Here is a 20,420-nt window from a genome sequence, read left to right as displayed (position 1 = left end):
CATCTTGGGCATGCCAAGGATGGGGTCAGCATCTTGGATACAGAACAGTGACTGGGAGTGCGCAACAAGGAAGAGGAGCAATGCCTGAAGAGATCCAGGTGGCTTGAGAACCTGCTTGAAAGGACCTGCTGCACTGGCTCCCGGTGGGGTACAGGATCAGGTTTAAGGTGTTGGTTTTAACCTTCAAAGCCCTATACGGCCTAGGACCCTCATACCTACGGGACCGTCTCTCCTGGTATGCCCCACAGAGGAACTTACGGTCTTCAAATAAAAACATCTTGAAGGTCCCAGGCCACAGAGAGGTTAGGCTGGCCTCAACTAGAGCCAGGGCTTTTTCGGCTGCGACTCCAACCTGGTGGAACGCTCTGTCACAAGAGACAAGGGGCCTGCAGGACTTGACATCTTTCCGCAGGGCCTGCAAGACAGAGCTGTTCCACTAGGCCTTTGGTCAGAGTGCTGCCTGACTCCCTCCTTTGGCAATCTTTACAAAACTTTAGTTTATGGTTGCCATCAATGTTGATTTTAATGTTAATTTTTTTATAATGTTGCACTACTTTAGTGTTGTTAGCCGCCCTGAGGCGGCTTCGGCTGGGAGGGCGGGATATAAATAAAAATTATTATTATTATTATTATTATTATTATTATTATTATTATTAGCTGTTGCTGTCCTTGTGTTGGCTTAAAGCTGTAACTGGGTTTGACTATCTGTTTTTTGGCAATGTGTGTTCCATTGTCTGCTCTCCCAGCTTCTCGCTCAACACTAGCAACTGCACCACACAGGATCTCTTTATGACAACTCGAGCTGAATCAGACTATATGTCAATCAATGTGGGAGGACTGAATAACCGTGGTTTTAAAAAATTCACCTTGGAACTAATTAACGGAAAAGCTGGTGTTAATGTTCCAGGAAACTCCCATAAGCCACCAACCTTGAGCACTTGTTGCATGTGAATAGACATAAATTGTCGGGGGGGGGGGGAGAGAACCACCTTCAGCAATAGCTCAGAGGCCACCCTGAGAGAGAAGGTTCCATGCAGCAGTGTGTGGAAAATTGCATCACTGGTGATTACAAACCTTCTGATCTGGGCTCTCTCTTGAGTTTATCTAAGAAAGTATAGCTCTCAAGAAGGGAGAAGTGGTTTGATTAACAAGCCTCACATGCACCCAGCTGGCACCTGCTGCTGCCTCTGGAGAAAACCTCCCCATCTATTGAAATAGCGACAGGTTCACACAATTAAGGGAAGGGCAATAGCTCAGTGGTGGAACATCTCTTTTGCATGCAGAAGATCCCAGGTTCAGTCCCCAGCATCTCCAGGTAGGACTGGGGAAATTCCCTTTTTGGAACCCTGGAAAGCTGCACCCAGTCAGTGTAGACAATACTGAACCAGATGGATTAATGGTCTGGCTCAGAATACCGGTCATGTATCTCTGGATACCAGTTGCCAGAGATTAGAATTTTTAGAATGTTGGATTATTTTGATTGTTGTTAGCCGCCCTGAGCCCAGCTTTGGCTGGGGAGGGCGGGGTATAAATAAAATTTATTATTATTATTATTATTATTATTATTATTATTATTATTATTACTATTATTACTGGTGGGGAGAGTGTAGTTACATTCAGAGCCTGCTCTTTGTCGTCTTCCCCCAGCCATCTGATAGGATGTTTAAGAACAGGATGCTGGACTCGAAAGAGCTTTGGCTTGATCCAGCAGGGCTCTGGTGATGTTCTAATCCACCTGGGACTCGAGAGGGTAAGAAGAGTCTGCTGACCAGAGAACTAAGGAGGAGAAAGACGTGCTGCAGCCCCCTGATTCATTAGAACAGGGAAACCAACTGGGTGATCTTGCCACAAAATGATCACCTCTTGCAATAAGACATTGAATATATTAACTTTGAGATGTTTCCTCTCTCAGTTGGTGTCAGGGAACTGCCATCGGAGCCAGAAGGAGAGGGAGGGCTCCAGAGGGATTCCGGAGAGCGTCCCGGGAGGGAGAGAAGCCGCACATCTTCTGGGGAAGGAAATCAGCGTAGCACCAGTAGAGAAGGGGGGCAGATGGGGGAATCGGCGAGGTGGCTCCAAGACTCCTCGCCGGGGACCAGTGGGGAGAGCACGGGTCCTCCGATGCCCACACCCTCCCTGCGCAGAAGGCTTCCGCACAGGGAGAGTAGGCGGACACTAGGCGTCAAAGAACTTTTATGCTGGAAGAAGTTCAGGAAACGCCCACTGACGGATTCTGCCAGCGATTGAGACAGCCACGGGCGAGTAGCTGTCCAGACAGAAAGGGTTCACTCAGGCAACCCACCCAGGCGTGGCGCCGATTTATGCACGAGCAACCCCTAAAACCATTACAGTTGGGAATATCATTATTGTAGGAATCTCCCACTCCTCACTTATGAAGCCTCTGAAATGGTTAGTTTTTAAAAGTTACCAGGTTTCTTCTATTATTATTATTATTATTATTATTATTATTATTATTATTGAATTTATATACCACCCTATACCCAGGGCTTGCAGGGCAATTCACTATAAATTAAGGCATCAAAAATTACAGCCAGCAAAGGAATCCTCATCTCTTGCCACTGTCAACGGTTTGCCTCAACCTAGTTTTTCCCCCAAAATCTCTGTTCTTTGCACAGATCACAACATCAGGATGTGATGGAACTACTTGTTTGACCATGTCAACATCTCCTGCCCTGGTGAGTCCCATTATCTTAACCTCCCCAAAATGTTTCATTGCAGAACAAACCTAAGGAGGCCGCTATGTCAGGGGTTGCATCCACCAGCAGATCTCCTCTGCAAGTGAAGGTGGCCAGGATCAAGGGAGATTTCACCCCACACTCTAAACTCTCCCAGCTGGTATATTTGGGAGATTAGGATCACACTATAAATCCTTTGTTGCAGAAATCTATGCTGTTCTTCCCTTGGATAGGTGTTCCAGATTTTCCACTCAAGGAAAGGGAGTCAGACTTCTTAGAGGCAGAACTCAGGTTTATCCAGCTGAATAAAGAAGGGACGCGGGTGGCGCTGTGGGTTAAACCACAGAGCCTAGGACTTGCCGATCAGAAGGTTGGCGGTTCGAGGGTAACAACGTTCAGATTTTTGGGCATTGAATTACAAGAGGATCTGTCCTGGAGTGTCAACACAAGGGGGCTTGTGAAGAAGGCGCAGCAGAGACTGTACTTTTTGAGAATACTAAGGAAAAACCATCTTCCGCAGAAACTGCTGCTTGCCTTCTATCACTGTGCCATTGAGAGCGTGCTCACTTATGGCTTATGTGTGTGGTACGGAAGCTGTACTACCCAGGACAGGATGGGGTTGTGCAGGGTTGTTAAGGCAGCAGAGAGCATTGTTGGCTGCCCACTCTCCACCTTAGAGCAGATTTATGCCCCAAGGTGCCATAGGAAGGCACTGGACATAGTAAAAGATCCATCGCATCCTGGTCACTGTCTCTTCGAGCTCTTGCCGTCGGGACAGAGATACAGGACGATGAAGACAAGAACGAGCCGTCTTAAGAACAGCTTCTTCTCCAGAGCGATCTCGGCCCTGAATGGGAAGCCCGGACTTTGAAAGTCATCTAATCTCCCTTGCTGTATTATACTCTATTGTTTAATTAGTGTTTTTATGGAGCAGTCAAGTAATTTCGTTGTCCCCGAAGGGGGCAATGACAATAAAGATATTATTATTATTATTATTATTATTATTATTATTATTATTATTATTATACTATTGCTCGGTCCCAGCTCCTGCCAACCTAGCAGTTCGAAAGCACGTCAAAGTAGATAAATAGGTACCGCTCCGGTGGGAAGGTAAAAGGCATTTCTGTGTGCTGCTCTGGTTCACCAGAAGTGGCTTAGTCATGCCGGCTGCAGGACCCAGAAGCCGTATGCCGACTCCCTCGGCCAATAAAGTGAGATGAGCGCCGCAACCCCAGAGTCAGCCACGACTGGACCTAATGGTCAGGGGTCCTTTTACCTTTACCTAAAGAAGGGACAGACCGCTGACTTCTCAGGTCAGAAAAAGGGTCTGCATGATACAGACAGAAATCACAGTTTATATATAAAAAATGCATTCCAGAGAAACAGTGTTAAACAAAGGAGTATTTGCCATGTTATCTATCCTGCACTGCACTGCCAATTCCTCTCTGCCAGCCAAATATGTTGCAAACCCTTGTTCTGCTAGCTGGTTCTGACAGCTCTGTTCTTGATATTATCTGCTTACACATAGCCTGCATTCCATTTCATCTCTGACTGTCCTGTGCTTTAGAAAAAATATACTTAGAAGCAAGCAATTAGTACAAAAGCAAATCAAGCATGATTAATTCATTCTAATAAACATAAATGATTAATAATTCTGATTTTTGTAACACTTTAACTTCAACTGGAAAATTGTTTGTCTCCTTAAAATATTTATATACCTTCCTCTCATAGAGTAATCTATGAGAGGGAATCTATAATCTATGCTGCGGGGAGTCCTCAGCAATGTGAAAACTTTTTAAAAGCCATTAAAAGCAATACAGAGCAATCATTAAATTGGCTGGCTACTAAAGAAACAACTGCATAGAACTGCTGGTGTAAAATATTATTACTCAGGTCCAGTATACCTGAAGGAGTGTCTCCACCCCCATCGTTCAGCTCGGACACTGAGGTCCAGCGCCGAGGGCCTTCTGGCAGTTCCCTCACTGTGAAAAACCAAGTTACAGGGAACCAGGCAGAGGGCCTTCTCAGTAGTGGCACCCACCCTGTGGAACGCCCTCCCACCAGATGTCAAAGAGAACAACAACTACCAGACTTTTAGAAGACATCTGAAGGCAGCCCTGTTTAGGGAAGCTTTTAATGTTTGACAGACTATTGTATTTTAATATTCTGTTGGAATATGGGAAAGCTCTGAATCGCTTACCTGAGACGGATGGCGGAAGCCATTCTTGCTATTCTCATATTCCCACTCCCCATTCACATCTAAAATAGGAAGGAGGCTGACACTTGACCTCAACAGGGTTGCATAGGATCTCCCGCACCCCCATACATTCCTTTGCTGCAGACTCCCAAGTCCCAACCCTCCCAGCCTGACCCTGATCCCAGGAAATTGATGCAGGACGGGGTCAAAAAGTGCTGCATGCAATGGAGTGCAGAGAAAATGGGGGTGGGGGTGGGGTGGGAAAGCCTCTGCTTGCCTTACCTGTGTGGTCCATTTGTGGTAAAAAGTAACCTCCCACAAACCCACTTTGCTATAAAGCAGGGGGTGGCAGCTAGCCTGTGGTCCTCCAGATGCTGTTACACTACAAACCCCATCATACCTGTTTATTAGCCATCCTGTCCCCACCTGTTTTCTACCAGTTTTCCCCCAACGCAACTTCAGAAGTGACCAGCACCAGCAGTGGGCATGGCTGGACATTTTCTGGCCCCCAGAATCTATAGAAGGGCCTTAGTATTAATGATTCTGGGCCCCAGAATCACTGAAGGGCCCCATCACCACATTTCCTGCTAGTGTGCACATCCTGCTAGTGTGATCTCCCATGCACACTACCATCTTTGGTGTGACCTACAAGTGTGCCATTTGATAAATATATATCTTTTTCACAATTGGGACTAGGAGAACCTCTTGCTCAAATCCTGCTTCCAGATTTAGGTGTGTTCCTCAGAAAAATTGAGAGAGGAAAACACAAATGATTTTACATTTCTTGTCCCCAGGCTTTTGCAGTTGGGAGATGCAAACACACCAGGGGAACTCACCTGCCCCCTCACCATTGCTGGCATTGGAAGCATGGGGAAAGGAAATGTGTTTGCTTTGTCATTCCTTCTGTGGAGTGTCCTCTTGTATTCTTGTTACTGTCAAGTGTACAATGGGAACATGACGTCAGTTCTGTTTACCCCACTCTTTCTCAGCCTCAGGGCAACCTGACGTATCCCGATGGATTCATCCTGCAGGGTCTTGTCTCCAACCAGTCAGGATACGAGTGTCTCCTCATCCCTGGCTTCCTCTTCATGTACCTGCTGACTCTACTGGGCAACTCAGTGATTGTCCTGCTCATCTACCGCGATGTCCGGCTCTCCTGCTCCCCCATGTATTTCTTCCTCAGTCATCTCTCATTAGCCGATATGGGGTTTTCCTCCACCACTGTCCCTAAGATGCTGCAGAACCTATTGACTCATACCAAGCACATCTCCTATCGAGGGTGCCTGACACAGATGTTTTTCTTCCTGGGATTTGGAAACACTGAAAGTTTTCTCCTGGCCTCCATGGCTTATGATCGCTTTGTGGCCATTTGCCACCCACTTCGCTATGCTGTGCTGATGAACGCAAAACACTGCCTCTTGTTGGCTACAGGCTGTTGGGTCCTAGGTTTTCTCCACTCGTTGCTCTACACCCTGATGATGTCTTTCCTTTCCTTCTGTGCCTCCGGGGAGATCCCCCATTTCTTCTGTGACCTCCATCCCTTGATCAAGCTCTCCTGCTCAGATACCTCAGCAATCCAGATGACGACCCTCACTGAGGGCACTGTGACCATGGTGGGACCTTTCATGGTCACTCTTCTGTCCTACATCCTCATTTTCTCCAAGGTTCTCAAGATCCCATCAGCTGCTGGGAAGCGAAAGGCCTTCTCCACCTGTAGCGCTCACCTCACCACAGTCGTTTTGTTCTTTGGAACTGTTATAGCTGTGTATGTCCGCCCGTCCTCCACCTATTCTGGCTCCAAGGTCCGTGTGATGTCTGTGGCCTACACAGTTGTGACTCCCATGCTGAACCCCTTCATTTACAGCCTGAGGAATTCTGAGATTCAGCAGTCTCTGAGAAAGTATCTAGGGATTAAAAGTGGAAGATGAGCTTTGAAATCCCCAGATTTCTTTAAAACTCAACCCAAAAGATGTTAATTATCAATAGTTTTAGCACGGCAGTCCAAGCAAATTTAATTTCAAAAGCCCACGAGATGTCTATCCCTTCCTTTAGAACATCTGCAGTAGTGTGACTTTTTCTGAGTTCATCAGAAGTTAAAAGTGCATTCAGATTTAGACCATGACATGTGATTTCAGAAATAAGAAGAAAAAACGGTAGAAGTCAATCTTTGACAATCATGGACCAATGCTGCATCAGTTGGTTTCCAGGCGTGTCCTTTTGAAAATTTGTATTGTACATGTAATGATACAACAAAATGTTATGAGTCATTAACCAATCAGTGGTTGAGAAGGAACTGGAACACCATCCTACTGAATAAAATTACTAGAGATGACAATTACAAGAGAAAAGGACCCAAGTTTTTTAATAGCAAAACTGGACTTCATTTATTTTGTGCTGGAATTAATGCAGATTTGACGAAGCAGTACTTTATGATATCGATTATGAAATAATGGATATTATGTGTAAAGAAAATGTTTTACCTAAAATCTTTTTTGATGAAAGAAAAATTCTTTAAAACCTAATTACAATAGCAGAATTAAAAGACAAAGGGGCAGCAAAACTCCTGGCTGAGGCCCAGATGACTTTAAAGCTGAGTATTATGAGAATTTTCCAGATAATTTTATTAATCATCTATTAAAATCTCTCAATACGGTCATGGGGGGGGGGAGCAAAGCAAAGATTGACACGCCAGGGATATATGCCGTTTAAGCTTAGTCTTAAAGCCTATCATATTACTTAACCGATATTTTAAACACTGGACAGGTATTTGGTGGCAAGATTTACATTTTTTTACAAGAATGATAAAAGAGCATTTCTTATGAATAGCAAAATGGCATCTAACTGAATATTAGCTGAATATTAATTATATAATTAGAAAACAATGCAATCCATATGGACTGTTATTTATAGATGCAGAAAAAGTGTTTGATAGAGTAGAATGGAGATATTTATTTCAAGTCCTGCAAAAAATGGAGCTGGGCACAAAATTTATCTAATGGACAATTCTGTTTGGACTACTCTAATGCGCTCTATGTGGGGCTGCCCTTGAAGACGGTTCAGAGGCTGCAGCTGGTGAAAAATGTGGCTCCAATTATACTTGGGGTAAGAGCAGTGGCGTGCATTTAATTTTTTCGTAGGGGCACCAGCTTGCCAGGGCGATGGGGGGGTGTTGATGTTGTGCCCATGAGCATTGCACCTCCTTCCCAAAGCTGGGCAGAAGCTTCCCGGGCTTTGGGAATGAGACACCAGGCTTCTAACAGGATGCTGGAGCTCTGCTGCCTCCTTCCTACAGCTAGGTGGGCTTTGGGAAGGTGGCGGGAGGGCTCTTGGACCCTTCGGAGCATCGCACCTCTCTTCCTAAGCCAGGCAGAAGCTTCCCAGGCTTTAGGAAGGAGGTGCAAGGGAAACATTTAGGGAACTAGCCTAGTCCCCCTATTCCAATGACCGCACACCACTGGGTAAGAGGGAGGGTGATATATCCCGCAGTCTTTTCTTCTCATTTCCCCACTCCTTCCTTTATGCAAGTCATGGAAGAGATCTCCATTGTATCCCTCAAAACTCACTGAGTAGTGCAGAAGCTGAACCCCTGCTGATAATTTCTGTAGCTGCTTCAAACACAATTCCAGGATCCCAGATGCTTCCTCTCTGGTACATGGAGAATCTCCTTTCTGGGGCCCAGTCCATCCCATCTCCTGTTCCAAATCAAAATCTTGCCAATGTAAAATGTTTAAAAAGGAGGCAGCCCTTAGACCATTGTGTACTGTTGTGCTGTCAATCTCCTTTGGGTATCGATTTGTAGATTATCCCTCACATCTGTTCTGATCTTTGCAAAGACCGCCCCCAGCCCCCGGAGATTATGCTTTGTTATGTACTGAGCTGAGTCCTAGAACAATAGGATCCAGAATGCAGCAGTCTGATTGGTCCGCAGGAGCCACCCAATCCAGCTCCAGGTGGAAGTGAATCAGTGACCTGATTGGCCTGCAGGAGCAGCCCGGAATTAGCCAATCACGCGGGGCCAATTGTGTAAATAACGCACAGTCATACATCGTGTCGAATGTGCTTCAGGAGTGCGTTACTTCTGGGTTTCGCCGCTCACGCATCGCAGACGCTCAAAATGACGTCATGTGCGGAAGCGGCAAAACACGACCCGCGCACGTGCAGATGCACCATTGCGTCTTACGTTCTATTCAGGATGCAAACAGGGCTCCGGAACGGATCCCATTCGCATCCCGAGGTACCACTGTATATATAGCTAGACATTTTGGGGAAAGTTTCATTCATTGTTACTATGAGCTGAATAAAGAGCATGAAATTCACACTCGACTCCGAGTATATTTCATACTTGTTCCCAGTTGTGGAGCAAACCAGAATCCTCCAACATCCATACTCAAAGGGGGGGGGGAATTCTAACACTTATTAATGAGGACGAGCTAATTTGTTAAGCTGAATGATGGGTTTGGTCTCTGAATGATGATTCTCCAGAGTTTATGCTATTGCATTCTATTAATTCTGGAGGGGGAACCTGGTTGAGTCTTCCTTGGACCCTGGAGATCACCACCCTTAAGCAGAGAGGAACAAAAGCTTCCCTTGCATCAGAAAACACAGAGCTAATCTCCTCAGCAGATGAAGGAGGCCAGTTTCGTCCTATGCAGAGCAAGTCCACTTCCTTTGTTCTTCACATTGACAGGAGCAAGAGAGCAAACAGGAAGTGCCTTTACTTAAGTAAGTGTGAATATTCTTCTGTTTTTGGGGTGGGAGCAAGACTCCCCTAAAATGTCTGGATTCAGTGAAGGGGTACAATGTAAGGAAACCCCTAAATTCCCGGGGGCTTGAGTTTAAAGCGGGTTTTCCATGTCCGGGAAATACCCATTAAGAAGGCCATTTCTGTCTGGGTTGGGCAGAAAACGGGGAAAGCCCTCCCTGAGGTAAGAGATGATTAGCAGAGACAAAAGGACAGAGATTCAGGAGGGAGGAGTAGAACTGCAGTGGGCAATGAGGAAGCAAACAGGAAAGAATTGTCACTTTGTGAAGCTGGAGGAGGGGGCAAAGCATGAAGCAGGCAGTCTGTTTCAAGCTGCAGCAGAGGTCAGACATGATATTTGGAGTCTCTTGGAATCTGAGGCTGCAGCAATAGAAGAAACAGGACCCTCTTGGGATGTGAATGCCATGATCTCTCTCCATGTAGACACAAGTTGCATTGTAAAGAAACCCTGTATCATAAAGAGATCACGGACTCCACTTGGCCTCATTGTTCCAAAAGTAAACACAGACCCTGGTAAGCGTGCCTGGTACCTCTGGAATCACTCACTGCTCATAGATTGGTGAAACAATGTGTTACCCACTTAAAAGCTTCTAACATCCAAGAAACCTATTGAGGATTTTTTAATGGTTATGTTACCGGAAAATCCGAGGGCTCCCTTGGGCAGAAATCAAGACACCAACCAGAGCAATTTGGAGCAAATCAGCAGCCTGTAGGCTTGGTCTTAATTAAAGAAAGACTGTCGCGACAGGACTCCCACCGCCCACAAGGTGAAGCAAGATGGAAGCCCAGAACAAAAGAAGACCCCAACTTTTATTAGCTCCTAATCCCCTAAGTTACACCCCTAGAAATACATCATATTGACATCATGACTACATTAAAAACAGGAGGAGTCGGGGAGGAGTTGCACAGTTAATCTGAGTATCCTGACACCTGGCCGGAGCCCCTTCTCCCCCTCCCCATGAGTCATTTTCGGATAACAAAGGAAAAGGTGCGGTTTCCTGCCCCCTGAGGGGAATCCGGCCATGGTCCCTTTGTCGTAGTCTGTGTTGAATACACTAGTGTATGCAGTTCGTTGTGTCCATGATAGCCCTCTGTCTGAGCCCATCAAGATGATTATCAAGGTTGCCATGCCCACTGGGTAAAGCTGCAGAGTACGTGCCTGCTCGGTCAGGGGATTATGGCTGACCGGTATCAGGCCACCCCCCTTTGATAGTCCTTGTAATATGAAGCAGGATAAAAGTGATCTGGTGAAAATCCGATGTACGGCTGATTTATAGTGAATTTATGAATAATACTGTCCTTGAAGTTCAAAGCACTTTTGCCTTTCCGGAAGCGGCTTGCAACATTTTGATTAGATCAGTCACGGTCAATTGAACTCGGAAACTTTGTATTTGAGCGCTGTCAAGGAAAGAGAAGCGGGCGCCTGCTGCCTGTAGTACCTGCGTGGCCGCCACAAGGGGCGCTGTTCTGTAATGCTGATTGGCTGAAATGGCCGCCGACTGACCCTGAGTTCAAACAGCTGGTCTACCCATAATAAGGATAGGGCGTGGTAGAACGTTTAAGTCCGCTGAGGGAAAATGGAAATAGCGCTTCCTTATTTACGGAAGGCTTTTAGGGGATGCCCTTCTAGAAGTGACATCTCCAGGTTCGGGGAGATGGGTGTGTGTGTGTGTGTGTGGTGCTTGTGCATTACATTGTAATGAAGGGGGGGGGTTCCCGCTACAGTTACTAATCAGTATCTGTTGAATTCACCCAATACAATTAAAGCACATGACTAGCCCCAAAGAATTCTGGGAACTGTATTTTACCACTCACAGAGGAGCAATTCCTAGCACCCTTAACAAACTACGGTTCTCAGAATTCTTGGGGTGGGGGAGACTTACTATGTTTTTCAGATGTGCTTTAAATGCTTGGTGTGGATATGACCTCTTGGCATCTTCTGATGATGGAGATAGCTTGCTAAAACTTTCATGGCAAAAAGAAATAAATGCCAGGGGCTGGATGTTTTGTACAGATATCTCTCCTTAAGCATACTGCTGACTGCATCATCCAAGTCTCTGGCTTGGAGGTCTATAACACCCACCCACAGTAAGGTCACTGTTGTTCCTCTCTCCTACAATTTCCTCCCATATATTCTCAACTTGCCTTCCATGCTCCAGGTCATGGATCTCTTCACAAGTGTACACATCATATAATACTCCTCCCCTCCACTCTTTCTGTTTGGTCTATTCCATTTGAATAGGGGGTACCCCTCAATTTCTACATTCCAATCATGTGTCTTATCCCACCAGCTTTCAATAATGTCTATTAGCTTTCAGTAATGTCTGCTACCCTTTATTAAGAGTTCAGATTCATCTTCATTGTTTCCTATACTCTGTGCATTTGTATAGAGACAACTGAAGCCACAAGATGTTCCGTCCAGCTGCTTCCTTCTTGTAGTTTCCTGCCCTTTAGCAGGTTTCTGTAGCACCACCTCAGTTTCATGTGCATCAACAAAGCTATTAACCCCACTAACAGGTGTTTTCCTTTCGTCTGTAATATTGTCCCCCTCCTCCTTAGGATTTAGTTTAAAGCTCTCCTGATGAGCAAGCACATTTTTGCCGACCACTGTGAGGTATAACCTATCTCTTGCCAGAAGTCCATCCTCAAGGAAGCAGAAACTATGGTCCAAGAAGCCAAATCATTCCTGTCAAAAAAACAACTGAGCAGCCACTGGTTTACCCCCAGTATTTTTCCCTCTCTTCCTGAGCCACAACCTTCAACAGGAAGCAGGGATGAAAAAGAACTACCTGCACCCTAAGACCCCCTCAGCTTCCAATCCAGAGTCTTAAAGTCCCTTGCTATGTCAATGTCTGGCAGTATCTCAAAAACAGACATGGAGAATATGATATGAGGAGAGGAAAGAGGGATTTCCGCATAGTTCAGTTTGGGCAGCTAGCAAGGTGAGGGTGGGGAATTTACTAACCTAACCATTTCTTCTTCTTCTTTAGCCTAATGAGTCCTGGGAATGCAACAGACTTCTCTGAATTATTCCTCCGTGGCTTCCCAATCCAGCCAGAGTTCCAAGCGCTCCTCTTCCTGCTATTCTTCTCTATGTACTTGCTGGCCATACTGGGGAACGCAACAATCATCTTCTTGATCCGTTCTGATTTACGGCTCCTCCAGGCTCCTATGTATTTCTTCCTCAGCCACCTTGCCTTAGCTGACTTGGGCTTCACCTCCACCACCATACCCAAAGTGCTAGAAAACTTGTTGTCTCAGAAAAAGACCATCTCCTATCATGCCTGCCTGGTCCAGATGTACTTTTATATGTCTTTTGGCAACTCAGACAGCTTCCTGTTGGCTTCCATGGCCTACGACCGTTACGTGGCCATCTGCTTCCCCCTGCGTTATTCTGCCCTGATGAGCCGTAAGCGTTGCCTCCTCCTTGCAACGGTGTCCTGGGTTATCCCTATTGCCCACTCTCTGCTTTATACCATTTTGATGTCCCACATGTCCTTCTGTGACTCTAGAGAGATCCCACATTTCTTCTGCGATCTTTACCCTGTGTTGGAGATCTCTTGCTCAGACCGCAGTGTCATAGAAATGCTGATTCTGACTGAAGGGTCGGTGGAGGTCCTGGGGCCTTTTTTGCTGATTGTCATCTCCTATATGGGCATTTTCTACACCATCCTTAAGATTCCATCCAACTCTGGAAAGAAAAAGGCTTTCTCCACGTGTGGGTCTCACATTGCTGTGGTGGTCTTGTTTTATGGCACTGTGAGCTGGATTTATTTCAAGCCACGTTCCAACAACTCAGATCGCAAGGACACTGTGGCCGCTGTCATGTATACCATGGTGACCCCTATGCTGAATCCCTTCATCTACAGTCTCAGGAATAGTGAAATGAAAGCAGCCATGAAGAGGATCATTAGGCGCCATTTTCATTAGTGTCTTTTGCTGTCACACCTTATAGTAGCAGGAGTGGGAGCCAACATCACTTGGATAGCAGAGCACACAGATGGTGTGTGCGCTTTCGGGTCTGTTTTAAACTTGGGCCCAAATGTTGGGTATCTGTAATGGGGAAACGGATTGCAATCTGTCTTTCAGGTATTTGGGGCCTGCATGTGCTAGGATTAGCTGAACTTGTTGTTGTTGTTGTTGTTTAGTCGTTCAGTCGTGTCCGACTCTTCGTGACCCCATGGATCAGAGCACGCCAAGCACTCCTGTCTTCCACTGCCACCCGCAGTTTGGTCAGATTCATGTTTGTAGCTTCGAGAACACTGTCCCACCATCTCGTCCTCTGTCGTCCCCTTCTCCTTGTATTAGCTGAACTACCATAAGCAAATATCTTTTTTTTTTTAATATTTTTTATTAACTGGCCAATCAAATCAAATCAAATCACATCACATAAATTCCGAATTACAAAGCCAAATTTTAAATTTTGTTGGGGGGACCCATATTTCAAGATCCGAAGGGGGATTCTGATCATCTTCTTGTTACTGCTTTAATGTCCAAATCAGTCCAAACAGAGTTCATAATTCTATCCAGTCTTATCTTGCTGTTTCCACATCACATCTTGTTCATATATTGTCTCTTTTTTCTTTATGATCTCTTCTGATAGTCTCCTTAAGCCGATAAACACCAATAATAATCCTTTGTGAATTTTCCTGTTCTTCCAATCCTCAAATCGAGATGGTTTCCATATATCATCGCCTTCATAGATAACATCGCTCTTTCCATCATTAATCCTCCAAAACTGTCGCTCTTAAGTCACTCTGAGGAGTTTCACCCACAATATAAAAACAGCTCTATTTCTCTATTTCTCCTCCCAGACTCAAGACCTCCGACCGAACTTCCCAATATGGCGATGGCATTTTTAACTGGGTCATTCCAAAGCTCTTATACATTCCACGCTCTTCTTAAAACATGCTTTGGTTCAAAAGTTCGAAAGTTTATCTCCACACAGCCTTAAATCCACAGCTTAAGTCCTTAAAACGACATTTCTGACTCGTGAGGGGAGGGGATTCTTGTTTAATCACATAAAGAAAGAAAGGAAAGTTTCCCCCCCTCCCCCACCAGTCATTTGCTATACCGAATCTTGGTGTATCTTCTCATGATTTCTTCTTGTTCCTATCAGATATCCCTTCTGTTAGCAGTCTTTACTCCCCCTCCTTCCTTGAAATATGTGCATTCCTTCATCCAAATTGTTTCTTTTGAAGTTCTTGCAGCTAGTGGCGCGGATCAGGGACGGCGTCCAGGAGCGCCGAAATCCCACAGGAGGGCTTTGTGCCTAGTGCCCCCATCCCCACAAATTCGGGGGTGGTATAGGGCACAGCAGGCAAGGGCAGTCCCCCCCCACCATCCGGGGGGGGGGTAGGGAGGCTAATTACTCCCATCATAGCCTCCAAATTACCTCGTGTGGGTCGGAGAGATGTTATTGTCGGCCATCTTCCCATGTGCCCCGTAGTGGCCCCATAAGCAAATATCTTAACCCTAATACTTACAGTAAAGATCAGCACCATAATCTTATATTTGTCTTATATTAACTATCACTCCCCTGTAAGTAGTAACCAGACTTCAATTAGATAATTAAATCTTCCAAGAGTAGATATATGATTCAGGAATAGTATAGGCAACCAAACGATCTTTGTGTGAGGTTTGGTGCTTATAGGGTTAACCTCTATGTGTCCTGCATCTGGGGAGGAGCTTCCTACATCTGGGAGCTGAGTTCTTTGTCTGTGAGTTACTTTCACTTCTTAACGGAGAAGAAAGAGAGACACACGTAATGTCTGCTGTCTCGGACGGTGTTCGTTATTTTATCTGTCTGTGTAAATAAAGCTGTTTAGATGAAAAAGAAACAGCGTATGGACTCTCTTTTCATTTACACATCAAGCATGCGCCGCCGCTCTGCTACTGGCTGGGAATTCTAGAGCAGTGGAAACGTACTGGACCCAGTCAGCTGTCCAACAGGTTATGGAATGACCCAGGCCACGTTTGTGCTGAGTGTGAGGATGAGACAAAGCGGAGTCCAGCTCTGAGATCCTGCCTGCTGCTGGGAAAGGGGCAGAGGCAGTCGTGATCTCACTGGTGAAAGCGGAGCTTGCTGCAGCAAGCATCTTTGAAGCAACCGGCCGGCAGAAAGCATGAGTAAGCTTATAGCCCCGGGAAGATGGTGCAGTAAAAGCCATCTCAATCGCATGAGACTTTCAATGTCCCTTTTGAGCAATTGAATGACCGCAATTGGGAGGACTGGTCGAGGCGGATCAAATATTGGCTGTTGGGCAAGCAACTCTGGGAGTGCACCCAAAATGAGCCGCCAGTGGCAGCTGCTGGGGCAAATGCTGCTAAGATTGAGAGAGTTAACGCCGCAGTTAAGAAGGACCAGAAAGCTATGTCCCATATTGTAATGGCTCTTGAGGCGTTTCAGTGACCTCACATTGATGGGTTATTGTCTTGCCATGGGATTTGGATGGCTTTGGTCAGAGTGCATCAAAGAACCACAGCTGGTGCCAAGATCCATGTGATACACTCATTTTTTGAGAAGAGGCTGTCTCCAGGGGAATCGGTACATGATCACATCACACAGATGCTGTCCATTTTCACTAAGCTGCATCAGATGAATGTACCTTTCCCTGATGAGCTCAAGGCATACACCCTGCTGAGCTCTTTGAACAGCAGTTATGAGAACCTGGTTCTGACGATGGAGACTATGCCATCGGACCAGCTTTCTCTGGAGTATATTCCTGGGAGATTAGTTGATGAACAGGAGAAGAGACTGAGAGCTGGGCGAGCAGATGCAGGATGTGCCCCAAGGAGGAGTGGGGGTGCAGCAAGAAGCAATGAGGAGTCTGTAAAAGCCTTTGCTTCGAGACACTGCTACAGATGCGGGTCCCCCTCCCATCTCGTGAGAGACTGTCCGGCAGAGGCTCAGGAATGCAAGGTCAAGCAACAGATGCAGATAAGGGGCTCTTCCACAGCAGCGAGGTGTGGGAAGATGTCCAAAAGTTCCAACCGAGGTGAAAGCAAAGAAGAGTCATCTCAGTATCATCTTGCAGCTTCCATGGCAAAGGTTAAAGGCTGTAAACAGGAAGCTGGGCTGACCTTCGTCATTGACAGTGGAGCAACGCATTCTCTGGTTCCATCTGCTGGGCTTCTTCGGAAGCCAACAGGAAGCTGTCTGAGTTGCCAAAACACATAAAAAAGAACATCTGGACCAGGCAGGCATGATAGGAGATGGTCCTTTTCTGAGACAACAAGTTTTCTAGCACTTTGGGGATGGTGGTGGAGATGAAGAAGTGAAACTGTGCATGCTCTTAGCCATAGCTGCACAAAGAGGTTGGAAGGTGCATCACTTTGATGTGGATGTAGCCTACTTGAACTCAGACCTCCAGGAGGAGTTGTACATGCTTCCTCCTCCAGGGTTTGAGGCTAAGGGGCAAGGCATCGTTTGGCAATTGCCTAAATCGATCTATGGGTTGAGGCAATCGGCCAGAAACTGGAATTTGTGTCTGAATGAAGCCTTAGAGAAGCTAGGTTTCAAGAGAAGTCTTGCTGATAGCTACCTGTACCTTAAAGGGTCAGGTGAGTCACAGGAGTTGATTTTAATCTTTGTTGATGATATAGTCCATGTCTCAAAGACACGTGCACAGGTGTAAAAGTTTGCCAAAGACCTTGGTAAACGGTTCAAGCTCAAGAACCTGGGTGCAGTAAGTTTCTTCCTAGGTGTGGAGATTTTCAGAAGATGGAAGTTTCTTGCTCAGTCAGAAAGGCAAAATTGAGCAGTTGCTTCAGAAGTTCAGGATGTCTGAACGTGCAGGGGTCAGAACACCCATGGAGACTAGCTATGTGAAAGACAGTCAGCAAGTAGAACGCTCTGTGTTCGAAAATGCTGAGCTCTTTCAGTCAGCTCTGGGTAGTCTGTTGTATCTGTCCCAGTGGAGCAGACCTGATATAGCGTTTGCTACCAATCTGCTCAGCCGGGAAGCTACAAACTCAAGCGTACAAGCCTGGAATTGTATCAAACTGGTGCTGCGTTACCTGCAAGATACCAAAGACTTTTGCCTCAAGCTGTCAGCCAAGGGCGACGTCAAGCTGATGTGCTGGGTAGACAGTGATTAGGCGAATCTGGTGGACAGGAAGTCCGTGTCTGGTATGGTGGTGAAGTTTGGGGACTCTTTGGTTGGGTGGAAGTCCCGGAAGCAAAGTCTCATAGCGCTCTCCTCTACTGAAGCTGAGTTCAGTGCGCTGTCTGAGATTTGCAGGGAATTGGAGTTCTATGTGTAATTGGTTCAAGAGATCTGCGGAGAGTATTGTTTGCCCGTCACGGTTTGGGAGGACAATAAAGCCTTTCTGAAGTTGACGGAGTCTGATAGCCATCTGCCATGAACGCTTTAGCATCATGCATTGCAAATTGTTGAACTAGATGACCCTCAGGGTCCCTTCCAACTCTACATTTCAGCAATTCTATGATTCTAAATGGGTGCTGTCTTGGGCAGGAAGATTACACATATATGGGCAGCTATGCAATCATTAAGTCAAACTTGGATCTCTAGCTGTTGTTGAAATAGAATTCCCATCACCACTGACCACTGGTCCTACAAGCTAGGGATGGTGGGAGTTGTAGTTCAACAATAGCTGGAAACCCAAGTTTGAGAAACACTGCATACAGCACATATACACAACTTATATCTAAAGAGTAAAATAAGTCCCCAGTGAACCAACCCCCCCCCCCCGAAAGCGTGGGTGTAACAATATGCAACAGACACATGCTAAAAAACAGAGAGAACAAGGGAGACGGTTAGTTTGAATCCAACTATACCCTATAGAGAGGGGGGGGACTTCCAGTGTGAGTGAATAATGTGAAGTGTTGGACATCCAAGGAAGTTCGTTCCACTGTCTTCAGAAAGTTTGTCCAGATGTTTAGCTGGAATCTCTTGTAACTTGAAGCTGTTGGTTCAGATTGTACCCCCTGGAATAGGATAAAACAAACTTGCTCCATCTTCCATGTGATAGCCCTTTAGGTATTTGAAGATGACTATCATATCTCCTCTAAAGGGGGACTTTGTAAAAGCCTTACTGAAATCAAGACTCTCTACATCCACAGCATTCCCCTGATCCACTTGTAACGCTATAAAATAAAAAATGAGATTTGTCTGGCATGACTTGTTTTTGAGAAAGCCATGCTAGGTCTTTTTTAAAAAAAGATTTTTATTGATACAGCAAGACAAAAGAACAAAACACAAATACCAAATTACACACAGGAATAGCCATAGACACATATTTTTCTTAGCAAACAATAAGACATATATTGGTCTTAACACTAAAGACCCAACCTCTTGTCTATTCCATATTTCGATTTCATATTACTTATTGCCAATACACACTTTTATCATAATTAAACTTTTTCTTAATATATCTGATTTCTTATATCTACCTTGTAACTATTAACAGAACTTAAACTACTATATTTATTTTTCAAATATTCTTTGAAAACCTCCCATTTTGAAACAAATTCCTGTTTTGATTTATTCTTTATTTTTTCTGATAGACCATCTAATTCGGCATATTCTGTCAGCTTTTGGATCCAATCTTAGAATCATAGAATCATAGAGTTGGAAGAGACCACAAGGGTCATCGAGTCCAACCCCCTGCCAAGCAGGAAACACCATCAGAGCACTCCTGACATATGGTTGTCAAGCCTCTGCTTAAAGACCTCCAAAGAAGGAGACTCCACCACACTCCTTGGCAGAAAATTCCACTGTCGAACAGCTCTTACTGTCAGGAAGTTCTTCCTAATGTTTAGGTGGAATCTTCTTTCTTGTAGTTTGGATCCATCACTCCGTGTCCGCTTCTCTGGAGCAGCAGAAAACAACCTTTCTCCCTCCTCTATGTGACATCCTTTTATATATTTGAACATGGCTATCATATCACTCCTTAACCTCCTCTTCTCCAAGCTAAACATGCCCAGCTCCCTTAGCCATTCCTCATAAGGCATTGTTTCCAGGCCTTTGACCATTTTGGTTGCCCTCCTCTGGACACGTTCCAGTTTGTCAGTGTCCTTCTTGAACTGTGGTGCCCAGAACTGGACACAGTACTCCAGGTGAGGTCTGACCAGAGCAGAATACAGTGGCACTATTACTTCCCTTGATCTAGATGCTATACTCCTATTGATGCAGCCCAGAATTACATTGGCTTTTTTAGCTGCCGCATCACACTGTTGGCTCATGTCAAGTTTGTGGTCAACCAAGACTCCTAGATCCTTTTCACATGTACTGCTCTCAAGCCAGGTGTCACCCATCTTGTATTTGTGCCTCTCATTTTTTTTGCCCAAGTGCAATACTTTACATTTCTCCCTGTTAAAATTCATCTTGTTTGTTTTGGCCCAGTTCTCTAATCTGTCAAGGTCGTTTTGAAGTGTGATCCTGTCCTCTGGGGTGTTAGCCACCCCTCCCAGTTTGGTGTCATCTGCAAATTTAATCAGGATGCCCTTGAGTCCATCATCCAAGTCGTTGATAAAGATGTTGAATAAGACCGGGCCCAAGACAGAACCCTGTGGCACCCCACTAGTCACTCTTCTCCAGGATGAAGAGGAACCATTGATGAGCACCCTTTGGGTCCGGTCAGTCAGCCAGTTACAAATCCACTGAGTGGTAGCATAGTCAAGACCGCATTTTACCAGCTTCTTTACAAGAATATCATGGGGCACCTTGTCAAATGCCTTGCTGAAATCAAGGTAGACCACATCCACTGTGTTCCCTTCATCTACCAGCGTTGTAATTCTGTC

At 45.5% G+C, this 20,420-nt stretch overlaps 2 protein-coding genes across 2 annotated transcripts; both read left to right on the top strand.

Moving 5' to 3' along the window:
- The first annotated feature begins 2,639 nt into the window (after positions 1–2,639).
- On the top strand, positions 2,640–7,018 carry LOC310667697 (olfactory receptor 1L4-like). Its single transcript, XM_083420552.1, has 2 exons — positions 2,640–2,696; positions 5,883–7,018. The coding sequence occupies exons 1-2, from the start codon at positions 2,676–2,678 to the stop codon at positions 6,819–6,821; spliced, it is 960 nt and encodes a 319-aa protein (XP_083276678.1). The 5' UTR covers positions 2,640–2,675; the 3' UTR covers positions 6,822–7,018.
- Positions 7,019–9,550: 2,532 nt separating this feature from the next.
- LOC310667707 (olfactory receptor 1E5-like) lies at positions 9,551–13,597 on the top strand. Its single transcript, XM_083420568.1, has 2 exons — positions 9,551–9,615; positions 12,646–13,597. Exon 2 carries the CDS (start codon positions 12,650–12,652, stop codon positions 13,583–13,585), a length of 936 nt encoding a protein of 311 aa, XP_083276694.1. The 5' UTR covers positions 9,551–9,615; positions 12,646–12,649; the 3' UTR covers positions 13,586–13,597.
- Positions 13,598–20,420: the final 6,823 nt, after the last annotated feature.

Source organism: Podarcis tiliguerta (genome assembly GCF_965153285.1).
Source record: "Podarcis tiliguerta genome assembly, chromosome: 17".
NCBI lineage: Eukaryota > Metazoa > Chordata > Lepidosauria > Squamata > Lacertidae > Podarcis > Podarcis tiliguerta.
Note: the sequence above shows the minus strand (reverse complement) of the source record. Positions and strands in the feature narration are given on the sequence as shown.

Coding starts and splice junctions, on each gene's coding strand:
- LOC310667697 (XM_083420552.1), top strand. CDS start 2,676: ATGTCAACATCTCCTGCCCTG. Junction 2,697..5,882: donor TGTCAACATCTCCTGCCCTG/GTGAGTCCCATT, acceptor ACTCTTTCTCAG/CCTCAGGGCAACCTGACGTA.
- LOC310667707 (XM_083420568.1), top strand. CDS start 12,650: ATGAGTCCTGGGAATGCAACAGACTTCTCTGAATTATTCCTCCGTGGC.